At 42.5% G+C, this 17,269-nt stretch overlaps 1 protein-coding gene across 3 annotated transcripts in view; it reads right to left on the bottom strand.

Annotated features, from left to right (window-relative positions):
- SLC7A1 (solute carrier family 7 member 1) overlaps nucleotides 1-17,269 on the bottom strand; it is a 37,585-nt gene that overhangs the window by 2,015 nt on the left and 18,301 nt on the right. For 2 of the 3 annotated variants that reach the window (XM_081197955.1, XM_081197956.1), the window contains 8 exons: nucleotides 13,401-13,559; nucleotides 11,475-11,631; nucleotides 8,674-8,792; nucleotides 5,191-5,413; nucleotides 4,156-4,295; nucleotides 3,333-3,435; nucleotides 2,394-2,605; nucleotides 1,109-1,392 (listed from right to left, as the gene is read on the bottom strand). In XM_081197955.1, coding sequence (XP_081054081.1) covers nucleotides 1,124-1,392; nucleotides 2,394-2,605; nucleotides 3,333-3,435; nucleotides 4,156-4,295; nucleotides 5,191-5,413; nucleotides 8,674-8,792; nucleotides 11,475-11,631; nucleotides 13,401-13,559 — 1,382 coding nt within the window. In that variant the 3' untranslated portion in view covers nucleotides 1,109-1,123. Of the gene's footprint in view, nucleotides 1-148; nucleotides 258-1,108; nucleotides 1,393-2,393; nucleotides 2,606-3,332; nucleotides 3,436-4,155; nucleotides 4,296-5,190; nucleotides 5,414-8,673; nucleotides 8,793-11,474; nucleotides 11,632-13,400; nucleotides 13,560-17,269 lie in introns of those variants that run through there. The other variant, XM_081197957.1, reaches the window with a different exon arrangement.

The following is a 17,269-nucleotide window of genomic DNA, read 5'->3' as shown; positions in this document are numbered from 1 at the left end:
AGTAGTGGGAAGGGGGCATTTGGAGTCTGTTTAAGGAACCAATGAAATCTTGTTGCAGCACTGTTCACAACTTCCTTCTGTTTAGAATATATATATTTTTAAAGAATTCCATCATTCTGCATGGTCAGAAACCCAGTTGCAAACTCACCTATCACCATCCAGATAGCAAATCGTATCCACGTGCCAACATCCAGCTGCATCATGAGATAAACATTCACAAAGATGCTCAAGATTGGAAGGATGGGAAGAAAGGGGACCTGGAAAAAGAACAGAAACCAGGTTGTTGTGCCTCTGGGTGGCATTTTGGGACAAGCCAGTTCCCAACACCATGTTATTGATGTGTGGTTGCACAATCCGTTTGTGACGACTGAGCCTGCTATATCACATTGCCAATGGAGGGGCATATGAGAATATCATTTGCTTTCAGCTGGTACCTAAAATTGGCCCTGTAAAAAATTCATTAGCAATTTACAAGAGCAATAGCATCATCCAGGAAGTTCCTCTGGAAATGGAATTCATCTCTGCTGTTAGTTTAATTTTGCCTTCCAGGTGCTGTTGGAGCATTTGGCTTTACCATTTTATTTCACATCACCTGGGACCTTTGCTTTAAAAAATAAAAAATGGAAAAGCCATGTATAAATTTTAAAACTAGTACTTAGTTGGGGGAGGGGTATTTGGGGTACTCTCTTTTCTTTAGAGAGAGAGAAAAAGCAAAGGGTACTTAAAAATCCCCACCACCACCTTTTCAGGCTTAAAAGCCTGTAGAAAGTAAGAAGGCTGAAATACAAGTTTGGTGTGGCTTTCCCCTCCTTTTTTGCAGCTCAGTGAGAAGAGAGAAGAAGAGCTCCTTTCCAGGGGCTGCATCTCAAAGTGTGGAGCTGGTGCTTTTGGAGATTACGCTGAGATTGCCAAAAAAAGAAATGCAGCCTTGCATACCCTCTGCCTGGCCGCTATTAAACATAAATAGACAGATTGCCAGATGAGAAGCAAAAGAAAGGAATATCGGGAGTGCTGAAGGTCAAGCTGGAGGTGCACATAGCCAATCTGCGTGGGAAAGTTTGCTCTGTGCCTCCTCTCCCCCTGCCCATGCCTTGCTAATTCCTGCCCTTCTAGGAAAAGCAGGTTAACCTCCATTAATCTCTCTTTCCATGCATGGAGCCCACAGAGACTCTGACTGCTTCCCCCACCCACAACCACCCCAGCCCATTCCTTGCAGACCACTTGCCTTAAATGAGAGCTTGGTTTTACTTTCAGGTTGTCTCCAGATAACCACTGTGAAGAAGAAGCAGAGGAGGAAAACGGCCACAAGCAGAGCAATAGCCCACGGGGTCCCGTTCCTCAGAGCATCTTTGCCAAGGACAGTCCAGCTACAGAAGGTGACGATAAGAACACCTGGCAACAAGACGCATGGAAAAAATGTTTGCCGCGCTGATTTGGTGGTGGGAAGGAAAGACTGAATACAAAAGCAACAGTAATTTTAAAATCAAGCCAAGAACGGTAAAATCCATAGCAAATGAAGCGGCACGTTGCAAGGTTCTGTAGTTTTGATCCCAAATCTGTACGTGCACAAAAATTCTGGGGCAAGTCTGCCCCTGTTCCTATATGTTTCAGCAATAGATGCTGCAAGTTGGTGGGCGGGTCAAATCCATTTCCGACTCTGCTCTCCACCAGTACGATCTTATGTCCCAATCCAACAAAAGGAACACAGGGAGCTGACTCATTCCAAGTCAGATCAATAGTCCAACTAGCTCAGGGTTCTCTGCTCAGACTGGCAGCAGCTCTCCAGGCAGCTCTATGTAGAGATGTAGGCGACTGAACCCGGGACCTTTTGCATGTAAATCAGATGCTCTATCATGGCACTATGTAGCCTACAGGCTTCTATATGCGCAGCCAACACGGATGCCAGTTCATTTCTGGCTGCTCATTCAAAACCATATTCTGATGCTCTTCCAAGCCCAGGGGATTATTCTTCTGATATAGACTGGGGTGTACAAAATTAGATGGCTGCAACTAGAGTTCACAGGCCGTAAGTATGCAGACTCTCTATTAACCATCCCCAAAGCTGGTGTCCTGTTGGACCAGAATACTTCACCAGCCTCAACTCCCATCAGCCAGCATGGTCAGTGGTCAGTTGTTGTACAATTAGATCCGGAGGGCACCAGAAAATTCTAACGGAGAATTAGGTCTTGGCAAAGGATCTAAAAAAGTGGCGGCTCCCGATATTTAAACAAACCCATATGCTACGTTTTATGGGAGTTTTGCAAGTCAACCTTACAAAACGAAGCTGCAGCTGCATGTGTTATAGAGAACTAACCACATTATCAATGTCACATGTCCAGAGAAAGGCCAGACCATAAGAAATTAACAATTGCACACATGAAACCAACTCTTACCTATGATGCAGGAGGAGACATTTACTACAGACCCAGAGAGTTTGGAAGGATCAGTATTTTGGGGGCGGAAAACAGCTTTTAAGGAAAACTTCTCTCCCTTTTCAGGCAGAAACGCAGTCTGAGATTCACTGGTGCTCACGGACTCGTTGTTGTCTGCCTCATCATTTGTACTAGCCATCTGGTACGCCATGTTCGGCTGCTCGGGTTGGTACCTAAGAAAAAAATAATAATTGGAACACATTAAGCACCATCCTATCACCTGTAACTACAGTGGTGCCTCAGGTTACATACACTTCAAGTTACGTACGCTTCAGGTTACAGACTCTGCTAACCCAGAAATAGTCCCTCGGGTTAAGAACTTTGCTTCAGGATGAGAACAGAAATCGTGCTCCGGCGGCGTTGCTGCAGCAGGAGGCCCCATTAGCTAAAGTGGTGCTTCAGGTTAAGAACAGTTTCAGGTTAAGAACAGACCTCCAGAACGAATTAAGTACTTAACCCGAGGTACCACTGTATAAGAGAGTCTCACTTAATACGTTTTCTTCCCAAACTGATTCGCGGGCATTGGAAACAATGACCCTGAAGGAGAGGGTTGCTAAATACCACTTAAATCTTCTAAGCCAGTGGCTGTCTAGAATATTGCTCAGTATCCCCAGCAGGAAAGAGCACGGCCCACTGGTCACACCTACAAGCTGTAGGATTGGGCCAAGGGTGAATGTGGCATTGCAGGGTGGGGGAGACACAAAAAGGTGACACATCCCTGAACTAGTCTGATGAAGAGTTCAGGACAGCTCTGAAGCTTGCACACTGTATTATGATGTTTTGGTTGGCCTAAAAAACACACACACTATTGTCCCCATTTTGGAATTTTTAAATAAATAACATCTGGAACACTTGAGAACCATCTTCTCTGCACCGTAACACAGAAACATTGTGCTGTACCTTAGCACCAACACGCAGGCAGCCACCAAGGAGTAAGCAAGAAGCGTCCCAATGGACATAAGGTCTACAAGATCCTTCAGGTCCAATAGAAAGGCCATGACAGCTGGTGGGAGACAAAGAAGAGACAGATAATGCAGTGGGGTAAATCCATTTCATATATAAGACTAATTAGCCATGACAGTTCACTCCTTATTCATACTTTCATTCCAAGCAACCCAAGAGAAAGACAGGAGTCCAGTGCCTTGCACTGCGTTTAAAGAAGTGTTAAATAAAGGCGTAAGAGAAGGCAGTGGAGATGACCACAACAGCTCTTCTTCTTGCCCTAAGACCCTGCTCCTAAAGCAGGGGGCATTTTGTATCTGTTCAAGCACCCTGTGACTTTTAGAAACCTGATTTTCCACACAAATAAATATGAATACCAAGGCCAGCATTCAAAAAAAGAGCATTTAAACCCCGGAAGAGATTTGCTCGTCCTGTTTTCACAAACAGCAGCAGTCTGTTGAAGGCTGCTTATTAAACAGAGGCTCCGCTTGGCAGAGGAAACAGCAAAAAACAGTAAGAGCACATGTGGGTATGTTTTAATCCTGATCCAATTCTTTGCATGATGCAACAGACAAAGGAACTGCCTGAAGCAATTCCAAGATGAGATGCAATCGCAACACTAAACTCTAGAAAGTACACGGCAGTCTCCTTGCATAACACTTAAGTGCTTTATTTGAGGAACTAATGAGAATGTGCTGAGGACTGGGGTGTTAGCTCGATTTGCTCATTTTAAAACAGGATTAGCTACTCAGTCCTTTCTTCACGGATCTTGGGGTCTCACCTGCAATAGCTCCCGAGGTTATTGTAGCCATCATCGGAGTCTTTGTCTTCTCATTAACACGAGCCAAGAATTTGAACAGTAGTCCATCTTCTGCCATAGCGTAAATAACTCTTGGCATTGGAAACATGGACCCAAGGAGACTAGAAAGAGACAACGGCATAAGCTAAGCTCATCTTGCATTCACGAGGCAAACCGTCACTACAAAAACAATCTAGCAATAGAGTCTTTATCTCTACTTTAAGGAAAATTACTTTCTTTAGGAAACCAACACCAGCACCTAAAGAAGGGATTTGTAATTTATCGAGCAATGGAAGACAAAGGAAAAGTTTTGCCATCTTGCAGTTGCGAGATCTGGATGTTTCTCCTTCCTTCCCATTCCCAAGGGCCACAGGATGCACAAAACAGCTTTAGACGCATCAGGTATCCCAACTTATTCTAAACCCAGTTAGCCAGCCATATCAGCTGAGCCATATAAACTCCTACAAAGAAATGGTTCATTTTTGACTCCATAACAAGGCTGGTGTTAGGTCACTGCCCTTAGACTGAGTCACACCAGTGACCCTCTAGCTCAGAATTGTCTATGCCAGTGTTCCTCAGCCTTGGGTCACCCATATATTTAATCTTAGCCACTGGCCAGGGATGATGAGAACTGTAGTTCAGCAACATCTGGGGAGTCAAGGTGGAAGAACATTCATCCATGCTGGCCACCAGAAGATCTCAAAAGTTTTCAGACGGGGTTCTTCCCCAGCACTGCTGGGAGATTACAGGGACAGAGTATCTTGCAGGCAAATGAAGCACTCCTGTATCACTGAGCTACAATCCTTCACCTATCATGGAAGGGATTTTTTAAAAGCCTTTCTCTCTCTCTCCCCTCCCTCCCCACAATCTGCATCTATGATATTGTGAACTGAGACCAAGGCGAACACAAGCAATCTCAAAGGGTCTTTGTATTCTGGGCATTTACGTCTTAGAACAACAGGGCAGGTGAGCACAAACCCCAGTGAGCAAGTAGCAAAGGAAGCCCCAGCATCTTACCTTGTGGATAAGGCACAGAGTGAACCAACAGCCACTGCATAGTTTGCACCATCCCATCCCACATACTTAAAAGCAACAGGCAGGGGGCTGTTTTTATCTAACATGTAGTAAGGCATCATGAGGGTAAGAGCAGCCGACACACCGAAGTATGCAACAAAGCAAATCAGAAGCGATGCAACGATTCCTATTGGAATTGCTTTCTGGGGATTTTTCACTTCCTCACCTACGAAAAGAAAACAGCCACAAAGACTGAAAATGTTATTACAGAAACAATGAATGGAATCAATCCTTTCTTTTAGTCGTTATCTCCCCCTTGCAACCTGATGAAATAATTGGGGGGGGGGGAGCTGAACCTATATTCTCCCTCAATTCAAGGGGTGCCAAGAAGCTTCAATTGCAGGGAGTTTTTGAAGGGGCTGTTTACTTGTTAAGATGCCATTTCCTCTCTTGTGCTTTAAAATATTATTTTGCAGTCAAATTTTTAGCTTTATTATAGTTGTGTATATATACTACATTGTATTGCTTTACCTATCAAGGTGTCCCAAACTGTTTCACAGTAACAAAATACATCATCTATAAGAAATTCAATATGAAAAAAATATATTTTCCAAGACATTTTCTCCACTCTACAACTTTTGTTGATATTTATCAACTATGAGAGCTAAACATGTTTTATTTTTTAATGGAACCTAAGATCTTCCAAGGTGCAGATAGGCAAATTTAGCCTTGTGGGATCTACTTTGGGTGCTGCTGTTTTTTACCATAAGCAGCTGGTGCCGGGTGCAAAACAAGGGTGGTGATGTTGGGGGGCAGAGGGAGAAGAGGAACAGTTGCAAAATGGTGTCTCTAATAATTAAGGCAATTAACTAAGGCAATACAAATCTACTGAGGTGCAGTAGATCAGCATGAAGACATGGCCAATGGCAACTAATTTATGCTCCTATTTTGCAAGTGGGGTTCATGGAGGCTGAGAGAGAAATGATTAGTACAGATTCTGAAGACCAGCTTTCCACACCACCCCCATCCATTTTCACTTGCTATTGTGAAACAACAGAGAGTTGGAAATCCTTGGCAATCTTCAGTAAATTGCCAACAGATATATCGGCAAATCCAAATTTACCTTCTGCCCACCCCCCACCCCCATTCTAAGGGAACACAATCATCTAAAAAAGGGTTTCAGTGAACTCATTCATCTGTGGGTCATATGATGGTCAACAGCAAAAATCTACTGTGCATTTTATTAAAAAATAAGGTTTTATTACAGCTTTATAATACAATAAGATAAAGGAAGCTAATCTAAACAAAAATAAAACTGGAGAAAGAAAGTGAGAATAAAATGCAGAGTCCTCTCTCAAAGGAAGCTCTTAACCCTTATCTCAGACTGTGCAAAATTCAACTGATTGGCTGGCATGGTCTACTATGAATGCTATGCTATGCACATGTACTTGGGAGTGTCGTACTGAATTCTATGGGGACTACTCCTGACTAGACATGTACAGGATGGCACTGCACAACGATAATCAAGCAAGGCTGAAACAAATAATAATGACTGCAATCTGGAACTCCTTGAGGTGACTGCTATTGCGCCTGTCACACAGATGTACCGAATCCTTTCTTCCCCAAACTAATTTGATAAGAAAGAAATTTAATGAACTCTTCTTCGGATATGCATGTAACCTATTAAGCAATTAAACAGAAACCTTATTTCCTTCAGTACCTAAAAAAGTGTAATTGTACTGACATTTTGCAATATGTGCATTTAATTCAGTTGATGGAACTGCCTTTTTAAAAAATGACAACCATATTGCATGATATCTAAATATAGAAGCAAGTGGGTTTTTACATATTGCAGAAGAGGGGTTATGATCAGATTAAGAGATTAACGCTTCATAGGCATCTAGAATACAGCTCAAAAAAGCATAATTGGTTATAATTATGCACCTGGAGATAAACTCATCAGAGGTCAAGTTATCATGCACAACTTAGTAAGTTCTGATCATCTCCATTACAAAAGACCAGACACAGGACATGCATGAAGTTTGTGTCGCAAGGAGGCATTCATGCAAACATGAGATCACATACAGAATGAGGGTTACACTTTACCATTTGATTCTGCTGAACCCACAGTCTAACCCTTAACATCTAATGTGGATCTACAGGACTTTGCTAGTTTTAAATCCACCTAACATTATAGACTTGTAAGGCTAAATCTCCTCCCAGAAAAGGACTCTGCATTGAGCGCCTGTTGAATCTTGCAGTGTGTGAGTAGTTCACTTTTACTGCATTCTTATGATAAAGAACACAGTGGAAACACTGAACTGGTGTATGCTGTCAAAATCACCCAACACTTCACTCTTCACCTGTTACTGCCTTGCTGCTGAGAAACAAGCCATAGCCTGGCTTGTCATGTTGTCCATACCTGGACTTGTGGTTTGCTCCTCTCCCATAAAACCACAAATGGTATCCAAGAACTCTGCTCATTCACATTAAGCCACAATTTATTTCAACTATAGTTTAATGTGATGTGTGAACCAAGTCCCAGTGGCCTAAACTGCACAAGGAAGTTGGCAGAACTGAAACCAAAGTCGACCTTGACTAGAAGGAAGGAAGGAAGAGGAAGAGTGACAGGGAGACAGACTAGAGCCTTGGGGTGTAAGAAAAGGTCAAACTTCAAATATTTTAGGCATTTTTGGTCATTTAGCCCTTAACTTATCAACTCTCCATGGCAGCTGCATGATATAATCAGTGAGCTTTACCCAGTAGTTTGACGCAGAAGACCTGCTGAAATCAATGGACCAATATTAGACATATCCATCTGTTTAAATGGTCTACTCTGAAATTGGCTACAGCTCAGTACAATTAAATTAACTGAAATTGTACTCAAGAGATACTTAGCCATGAAAACCAGCCAGGTTGCTAGCTTTATGGAAAGAGATTCCATATGTGTACCAAAAAGTATATTGCTTATTGTTGTGCAATATTGCTTATTGTTGTGTGCAAGCATGGCTGGAGTGTTTAAAGCCACGACCACAGAAAGGCAGCCGATTTGGAGAACAGAATCAAAAACCTGTTTTGCTTGTTTCACAAATTTAATGTAAACATTTTTTTAAAAAATCCCTTTCCCCAAACACTGAGTGGGTGAACAAGAAGTGACTGTTCTTTGTTAAGTTATCACCTTCTGATCTTTAAAAGGGCTCCCTTGTACAGAAAGTACATTTGGTAAACAAAAGCAATTAGTTAAAAGACAATCTATCAACTAGAGGTTCTTCAGCTATTACTTTCATTCCTCTTTACAGAACTGCCGCGGCTTATAGGTGTCCACACACAACTTTGCTAATGAGGGAAGAACTGCCACGTTTTCCTTTGGCCCCCATTCCCCAATCTTTGTGATCTCATGATCAGCCACATACAAAGAAGGCCGAACTGTGGGCAGAATTCATAATGAAGTACAGTGTTTATTCACTGTGAGTCCTGGGTCCTTACCTGTGGTGGCAATGCAGTCAAATCCCACAAACGCATAAAAGCATGTTGCTGCCCCCGAAAGAACTCCAGATAATCCATAGGGCATAAACCCACCAACACCATGTTCTGGAATGGTTTCACTAAAAACAGGCAACAAGAGATGTAGGTTATTCCTCTCAACAAGACTAGTAGATTCAAAGGACAGTTTGCAACACACTGATGATTTCAAGAGGAAGAATTGCCTCCAACAAGACATGCAGTTGACACATCAATGGTCCATCTATAGTAGAGATGTATGCTGGTTTTACACCAGTTTTAGTTGCAGGTGAGGATTACTGCCCTCATGTCGTGATCTGGGCTTCCCACAGGTGTCTGACTGGCCACTATAGGAAAAGGGATACTAGATCGGACATGATTTTGGGTCCAATCCAGCACAGCTTAACTGCCGTGGCGTCCCTTAATGAATCTTGAGAACTGTAGATTGGTAGAGAAACTTTGGGGGTTCTGTACCCTGCTAAAAGCACAAAACCTGTAGATTTGAGATCATCACAAACCACAGCACACAAAGGCTATAATACTCCCAGTGGACACAGGAAATTATATTAAAATTAGTGGGACTTACTTCCAAGTAGGCACAGATAGGGTTGAGTAACACATTTTGTTATTATATGGAGATTTATTATTATTATTATCATCATCATCATCATCATCATCATCATCATCATTAATCAACAACAGCAACCACAAAACATTTAGGCTTATTTGCGAAATGTTTTTGAAATCATTCAGAAGCTTTTTTTCAAAAAGAATTTTTGATTTCCTCTTGTTAAATCTAGCAAAACTTTGTAAGTCACAGAGAAGATTTGAAACATCTGACTGCTTCTTCAGAGGTTTTGGCCAAAGGATACAGAGCTTAAATTCACAAAGTGCAGTGCAAGAAAATCAAAAGGACACCTCAGAAGTTCTTCACTTAGACCAGCCTTCCCCCAAGCTGGTGCCCTCCAGAGGTTTAGGGCTAGAAGAGCCCCAGCCAGCACAGCTGGGGCTGATGGGAGTTGTAGGGCAGCAGGTTGGGGAAAGCTGGCTTGGACCCTAATTCTGTACTGAATGTGTCCTCAATAATTTTAGCCTGGCAAGGCCTTCACTACGACGCCCAAAATAATCATATGCAGTTGCCAGAGCGTTTGTTCCTAGTTCCTTTTGTTCCAAGTAGGCTCAATGTTTTACTATTTTTCTTTGTGCGTTCAATAGCAGAGTGCTTTGGCTCTGTGCTGCATAGAACAATCTATACGCAAACTGTTTGTGTTGAACAATTCTGCCCTGCAAAAACGGAATTGTGGCTCCTTAAAGACTAGCAAGTTGGTTGAAAGTGCCAACTCCAATTAAGCAATGGCCACTTAATTGTATTCCACCCTCAGTCACTTGACAGGGACAGAGAAACTTTCCCCCATAATTTCCCCAGCAATGACTTATCATAGCCACATGCTGGCTGTGGGCAGGGCCAAAGTCAATAGCGAGTGGAGCAACACCTTTTCTCACTCTGCCATCCCATTCTGGTTCAACCACGGTTCTGAACACTTACAGAGGCTAGCCCTTGCGCGAAATCCATATGGAGAAACGTTCTGTCTCCTGGATGGACCCATTTCTTTTCAAAAGCTCCATGTCTCATCCAGTTTAAAAGGCCTATATTCTGTTTCCAAACGTCACAGACATGCTTAATTAACTCAAGCATAGCCAAGAGGCATTGTTACGTAAATCGAGCAACAACTCCTAAATCCAGTTATGCAAGGCTGGGTGATGAATGCCCAACAGATGTATTTAGAAGGACTCTACTGAACAGCCCAGAATGAAATTGCAAAGCATCTCTATACGCCTGTCACCACTATTCCTAAGCAAAGGAAATGTTTCCCTAAAAGTAGAGGAAAGTGAAAGTAGCAGGCGTGAACGGAAGGCGGCATTACATCACCAACCTCTCAAGATATTTATTTATAGAAGGATTTGTGGACTGCCTCCGGAAATATAATAATAATAATAATAATAATAATAATAATAATAATAATAATAATAATAATAAATAATAGAATTTATATACCACCCTATACCTGCAGATCTCAGGGTGGTTTACAGAATAAAATCAAAATATAAAACCACAACATCCATAACCAAAATAAAAACAGCCACCCAATAACTCCCCCAAAAAAACATTTTTTAAAGAGCATAGGGTGTCAATCAAATCAACCAAAGGCCTGGTTAAAAAGGAACATTTTTGCTTGGCACCTAAAGGTGTATATTGAAGGCGCCAGTCGAACTTCTCTAGGGAGAGCGTTCCACAGACAGGGGGAGCCACTGCAGAAAAGGCCCGTTCTCATGTTGCCACCCTCCGGACCTCTCAAGGAAGACACACATGAAGAAGGGCCTCAGAAGATGTACAGAAGATATGCAACAGTAGAACTAAAAACAACAATCGCAGCAGTATATCCAAACATTTAAAACATGGGCCAATGAACACACATGAAGAGCAGTGCTATATAAAAGCAGCATCACAGATAGACCCTGCTCCTGGCAGTCAAACTCTGCAGAGAAGCTCTGATCCTAGGAAACAGGGCAGTGGCCAGTGTCCTGAGCCAGGGCAGACAAAAGGCACTCTGTGTGCCCTAGCACGGTTGAGGAGAACCCTCACAGTGTTTCATAGGAGATGGTAAAAGGAGGAGTCCTCTGCTACTGGAAATATCGGGGCAGACTCATAGATTTGATTTCTGAAGGACTCTAGCAAATAAGCCTACAAAATGTCTTACTGCATGTTAAAATAAAATTGAACCTACTTGTGTGAAGGATCCGAGATGTTTTCTGGGATCTGCCAGTGTTTAATCGATCCCTTCACAAACCCCGACACTATCACAAAGCCCAAGACAAGGACGTTGATACAAGTGAACACTTTGTTAACCATGGCAGATTCTTTCACACCAAAAGTTAGAAGTCCTAGAAAATGTACAGTGGATAATTAGACAAGCTCTATCAACAGCAAAGGTATTTTGTCTCTGGAAAGATCAGCGCTTTCATGGGTGCACAATTTGCCATGCTGCTAACCCGTTACATTCTTTCTAGCACAGTGAGTTGCCCCAAGGCTCGATTCAGACATTACAAGCAAATACAGTCTTGAAGTCATAAACATCCTTCCCCACAGAAATTACGGAGGAGATGGGCATACGAATTCCACCCTTGGTTTTTTTGCCCAGGCTTTCCGTGACCTGCACAATCAGAACCTGATCTGTATGTCTGAATCCCCTAATCCCCGTTTTAATGGTTTTAGGCTGCATTATTGTTTCTTTAAAAGAACTGTACACCACTTAAATACTGTGAAAATATTGAGCGGTTTATAAATCGTTACAAACAAATCAACAAAATCTCCCGAGAGGTTCGAGAAACAGAAACAATCTACAGAGTTTTTAACAATTAAATATGGGACTTTAGAGAAATGTTGGGTTAGTTTGACCCTTTTAGGGCCAATTCAATTGAAGAAGTCAACCAGTTTGCCCATTCAGAGTATTAGACAGTACTCTGAATGGACAAATCAATTGACTTCTTCACTCATTGTGGTATGCTATGAATACGCCCACATTGAAGGCAACATTGCAACTCCAAGGCAGCTTTCTCTAACCTGGTACAGGAGTGGCTCAACCAGTGGATGGAGCCACAGCAAGTGTCTCCAAGCCAGTGGTGCTTTTGCCACTTAACAAGGGAGGATGGGGCAAGGCAGTGGCCAGACAGGGGCTGCTTGGGTGCACCAGCAGGAGCATCAAATTGTCTCCTCCAGGGCATCTCTTCAGTCCTGGCCACGTCCCTCCTGGAAAATGGCAGCAATGCTACTGCCTGGAAGCTACTGCTGTAACTCCTCCTCCACAGAGGCTTTTCCCGCCCTCCACACTTTCTTAGATAAAATTCCATCAGCCGCAGCCAGCATAACTAGTGGTCAGGGATGGTTATAACTGCAGTCAAACAACACATGGAGGGCACTAGGTTGGGGAACGCTGCATATGGCCACAAACTAGAGGGCCTACACAAGAAGCTCCAGGCATAAAAAAACAGACTTTGGAGGCTTTTATTTTCCACAATAGCAATCCACTCACAAGTTCAACTGGGCCACTGTTCGACAAATGCCAAAATATACCAGGGAGAAAATTAGCTTGTGCAGTTTCATATCCAGCACATTTTGCATGCGTCTTCAAGGCTGGGTGGTTTCTCCTTTTTTAAAAGAATAAATTCTGCGCTCACTAAATAAATAAAGTCCATACAGCGTTTCAGTGTTTTGACTGTTGTAAGATAAACAGCCATCCACCAGCATGATGGCAGCCCTGTCTTCTTTCCCCACATCTTCCTGGCTGGAGCTCTAAAGGAATTGGCAGACTGTTGAAGTTAACGAATCCAAGTTCTTCTGCAGCGTTTGAAGACTCCCAGCTTGCCTCCTCCTCTACGGTAAGAAGCATTGTTGCTGCCTGACACCCATTTCCACTAAAGCGCCTACAGCGCCCTTCTTTTATCAAAGCAATTTCCAAGGGAAGGTGGCTGCTGCAGTCCTAACTCTGCTAGCTTTCCAATAGGTCACCCTGACACTTGAGGCCAACAAAGCAGCTTTGAAAACAAGGCTAGGGGTTTGCTCTTCCTGGGATTGCCAACAAAGAGAATGCAGAAGGACAACAAATTCTTAGTCCAGAAAAACTTCCCAAACCAGCTTTCTCTCTCTGTCTTACCTGTTAAGATCAGGATAATGAAAACAGAAAAGACGTCTGGATATTTTGCTAGAATACCAGGAGCATTCATGGACATGTACTGTTGGAAGAACATTCCAATATGCTTGCCTATGAGTTCGTCAAACGTTGCGCTCCATGCTCGGGCCACACTTGATGTCCCTGTCAGAGAATAAAAATTGGGAATTGCTTAGTTGCTTATTTAATACCACACTATATCCATTTATTTCAGGGTAATTTGTAAACATAAAAAACCCACAGTTGGCTATGTAGTGCAACTGTAAATCAAATAAATTAACAGTGGAATATTTGGGGCAGGGACTTCTAGCGCTGTGATTTATATGCCAAAACTACACAGGGACTGTTGTCAATCCTCACATGGATTCTTCAAGATGATAATCCAAGGCATTAGGGTCGGGGATTGGAGATTGTTGGCAACTACCCCCCCCCCCGATACACATTTATTATTATTATTATTATTATTATTATTCACAAACAGAAAGAAACTGAAAGACATAGTTACAATTCATAAACCATATTTTACCAAACCCGAACTCATGTATACTAATAAACAACTATATTTTGCACCCATGTGGCTTTCCTCCACCACAACTCGACGTTCTTTACTGCATACTCTTATTTACATTGTGTCCTTATGTTGACTATTTTATTTCTATTAATAAGTTTACCTTGATTTAGTTCCTCTTTACATACTTGTTCTAAGCATATCAATATGTTTTCTTTAGAACAGTGTTTCTTCATATAATCTTCAAAACATTGCCATTCCTTCCTTAGATTCTGATTAGACTGATTTCTTATGGCTGCCGCTAGTTTGGCTAATCCTATAAATTCATAGTTTATTTATCCAACCTTCCTTTGTGGGGATAGTATCCCCTTTCCAGTTCCTAGCAAGTAATAGTCTGGCTACGGCTGTGGCATATAAGAATAATCTTTTCTTATCCTGTAGTATGTCTTTGCCTAAAATGCCTAATAAATACGCCTCTGGCTTCTTTTCTATCGAAATTTTAAACATCTTCTTTAATTCCTCATGAATATACCCCCAGAAGGTCTTTACTTTCTCACAGCCCCACCATGTGTGTCCCATTCCTATGCCCATCCCTCAAGGCTGCCACATACACTTGCTTCTATTAATATACAATAAGCAGTGGGGGAAGCCTCTTTCCATCAAAATTACCTTTACTGGCTATGCAAATACTCATGCTTAGACATATATAGTGGTTGATTTATTGGCAAATCCATTCAAGGACTTCTAGCGGATGAGGTCCACATGCTTAGCCCTCATTAACTTAATTCAATTCTCTATCCTCTGCTTTGGAATCTATTGAACAGAACCTTGTACTCTGTTCTGTCTCCACCCCCAATATTCAGCCTGGACACTGAGGACTAGCGCTGAGGGCCTTCCCTCACTGCGAGAAGTGAGGTTGCAGGGAACCAGGCAGAGGGCCTTCTCGGTAGTGGCACCCGCCCTGTGGAACACCCTCCCATCAGATGTCAAGGAAATAAACAGCTATCTGACTTTTAGAAGACATCTGAAGGCAGCCCTGTTTATGGAAGTTTTTAATGTTTGATGATTTATCGTGTTTTTAATATTCTGTTAGGAGCCAACCAGAGGGTATAAATAATAAATAACAAGTATTATTCCAATTCTGTAACAAACAGTATACTCCATTAACGTGTTTACAGCACCGGGGGAAAGCAAGATAGCTAAGGCATCTTACCACGAGCCCATCTAACCTTGGCCAAGAAATATTCTTCTCAAGAGCAGCATAGTATACAGGGGCCAGGGGCTACTCAGAAAACTCAAGAGGTGTGGTCCATAGAAGCGTGGTGAGAAAGGGTAGTAGGGGCAGCAGATTCCACACCACGAATTCATCTCTTCAATATGGCCTCCCCATTTCAAAAGTTAACAGGGACAGAGTGTGGGCAGACCAGATAGAAACAACAGCCATGCTGCAAAGCTCATGGGGAAAAGTTTGCCTTTCATCGCAACACAACTGCACATAGTTTTACATAGGCTGGAGCATTAGAAAGAAGTCAGGATCCAGGAATTTAGTACCGGAGAGAGGAAAGCAAGAAAAGCTGGTTGCACGAGGAAGCAAGGCAAGACTGACCACTTCTTCTCAAACCGGGGCTGTCCCACCTTTACTGTGGCCAAAATTACTGACCATGTGAGCCTCAGTTACTCCCACTGGGCTAATGCACTCTGGTCTACCTGTGGGCTTCTATTCCCACCATCCCTGACCATTGGCAATGCTTGCTGGGGCTGATGGGAATAGGGTTGTCCCAACAATTCTTTATTTTATTCCTGCACTGCATGGGGTTGGACTAGATGACCCTTGGTATCCCTTCCAACTCTACAATTCTATCATAAAATTTTTATACTGCTTGATTGGGGCGGATGGGACCTCAAAGCAGTTTACAATATCTAGGTGGCACCATTTTGGAGGAAGTGATTCAAGAAGCTGTCAGGTTGCTCAGTTCTATAACCCAGATGACCACATGAACGCTATGGGCTGGGACTAAGATAGATTATGCACAGTGCTAAAAATGAACGCATTTCACCCTTCAGTATACTGTTTGTGACTATTCGCTGACCACTCGTAGAATGCACTTATATCCAGTTCTTAAGCTACTAAACAAAGCTTTGAGGAACTGCCTGAAAGGAGGAAGTTATGGCGAGGGCCCAGTCTCTGATCAACAAGAGTTGTGTTTTGCAACATTTATAAACACCTACAAAAGCAAGGAAATTCCTTAAAATGATGTGCACGAAAACCAAGGAGATGTAAATAAATAGGGAGCTTTTGAAGTTCAAGATACATTCCCTCCACACCCTTCCCTACAACACCACTCCTATTTCTCTCCTTAAACAAATTCTATCCTTAGAATGAATTCATGCTGTGCTTCAGCAAGTATTTAAAGAAATACAAGCAAAACATTAATATCTATCCTCCCACCTTAACACACACAAAACTAAATGCCTTCTCCTTGCAACAAAAACTGCCCACTGGAAGACTGTACTAAATAGCTTGGATATCATCAAAGGCCAACATTGTTCAGCTACATTCCAGGAACCGCCAAGCAAAAACCTGCTTTGAGCGGATTTCAAACCACAGTCGCTATAATGATGCAGAAGTCCCTGAAGGTGCTCCTGGGTAAGTGATGCAATGTCAACATGTTAAATTAATCTTGCTGTCTGGGCATAAAAAAAGAAGTTGTTCTAAATGAATATGAGGCAATAAACACCCCAGTTCCCTAGGGACACTACTACAAGGAAAGCCAATTCCTCAATGTTCAACAAAATAAATTTATCAAATTGCATGAACTGTACAAATATGTGGTCTAATAAAAATCAAAAGAGCTTCACTGAGACAATCTACACTTCCAGAATAATTATGGGATACTGCCTTATAGGGACTGTGCCATTTCGGCCTGTAGATTGGGGCGGGGGGGGGGGAATCACATTCTTATTTGCTGCCTCCGTTTTGAAAATTCTATGCAAGCTTCTAAAACACACATACACAAAACCCCTAGTACATCAATGAAAAAGGCCTAGCTCCCTCCTGAATGCACCAGTTTCCTACACACCAAAATTTTTATATAAAAATGCATTTAAGCATGCAATGTCCTCCTACTAACCGGGCCTTAATTTTCACTCACCCTATTCATTCTAAAGCCCTATTAATACATTCAAAAGGATGTGCAGGGCATGCATGTGCTGGCAGCCACTCCCCAATGCTCCAGTACACACCAGGCACACCCTCTCCTCCCCAAACCCTTACCATGTCTGAAGGGGCTTGCAAGCATGCACACACAACCTCCCTTCAGCATCAAAGGTGGAGCAGACATACACC

Source organism: Podarcis bocagei (genome assembly GCF_964188305.1).
Source record: "Podarcis bocagei genome assembly, chromosome: 6".
Lineage (NCBI taxonomy): Eukaryota > Metazoa > Chordata > Lepidosauria > Squamata > Lacertidae > Podarcis > Podarcis bocagei.
The sequence above is the reverse complement of the archived record's forward strand: the minus strand, read 5'-3'. Positions and strand labels throughout refer to the sequence as shown.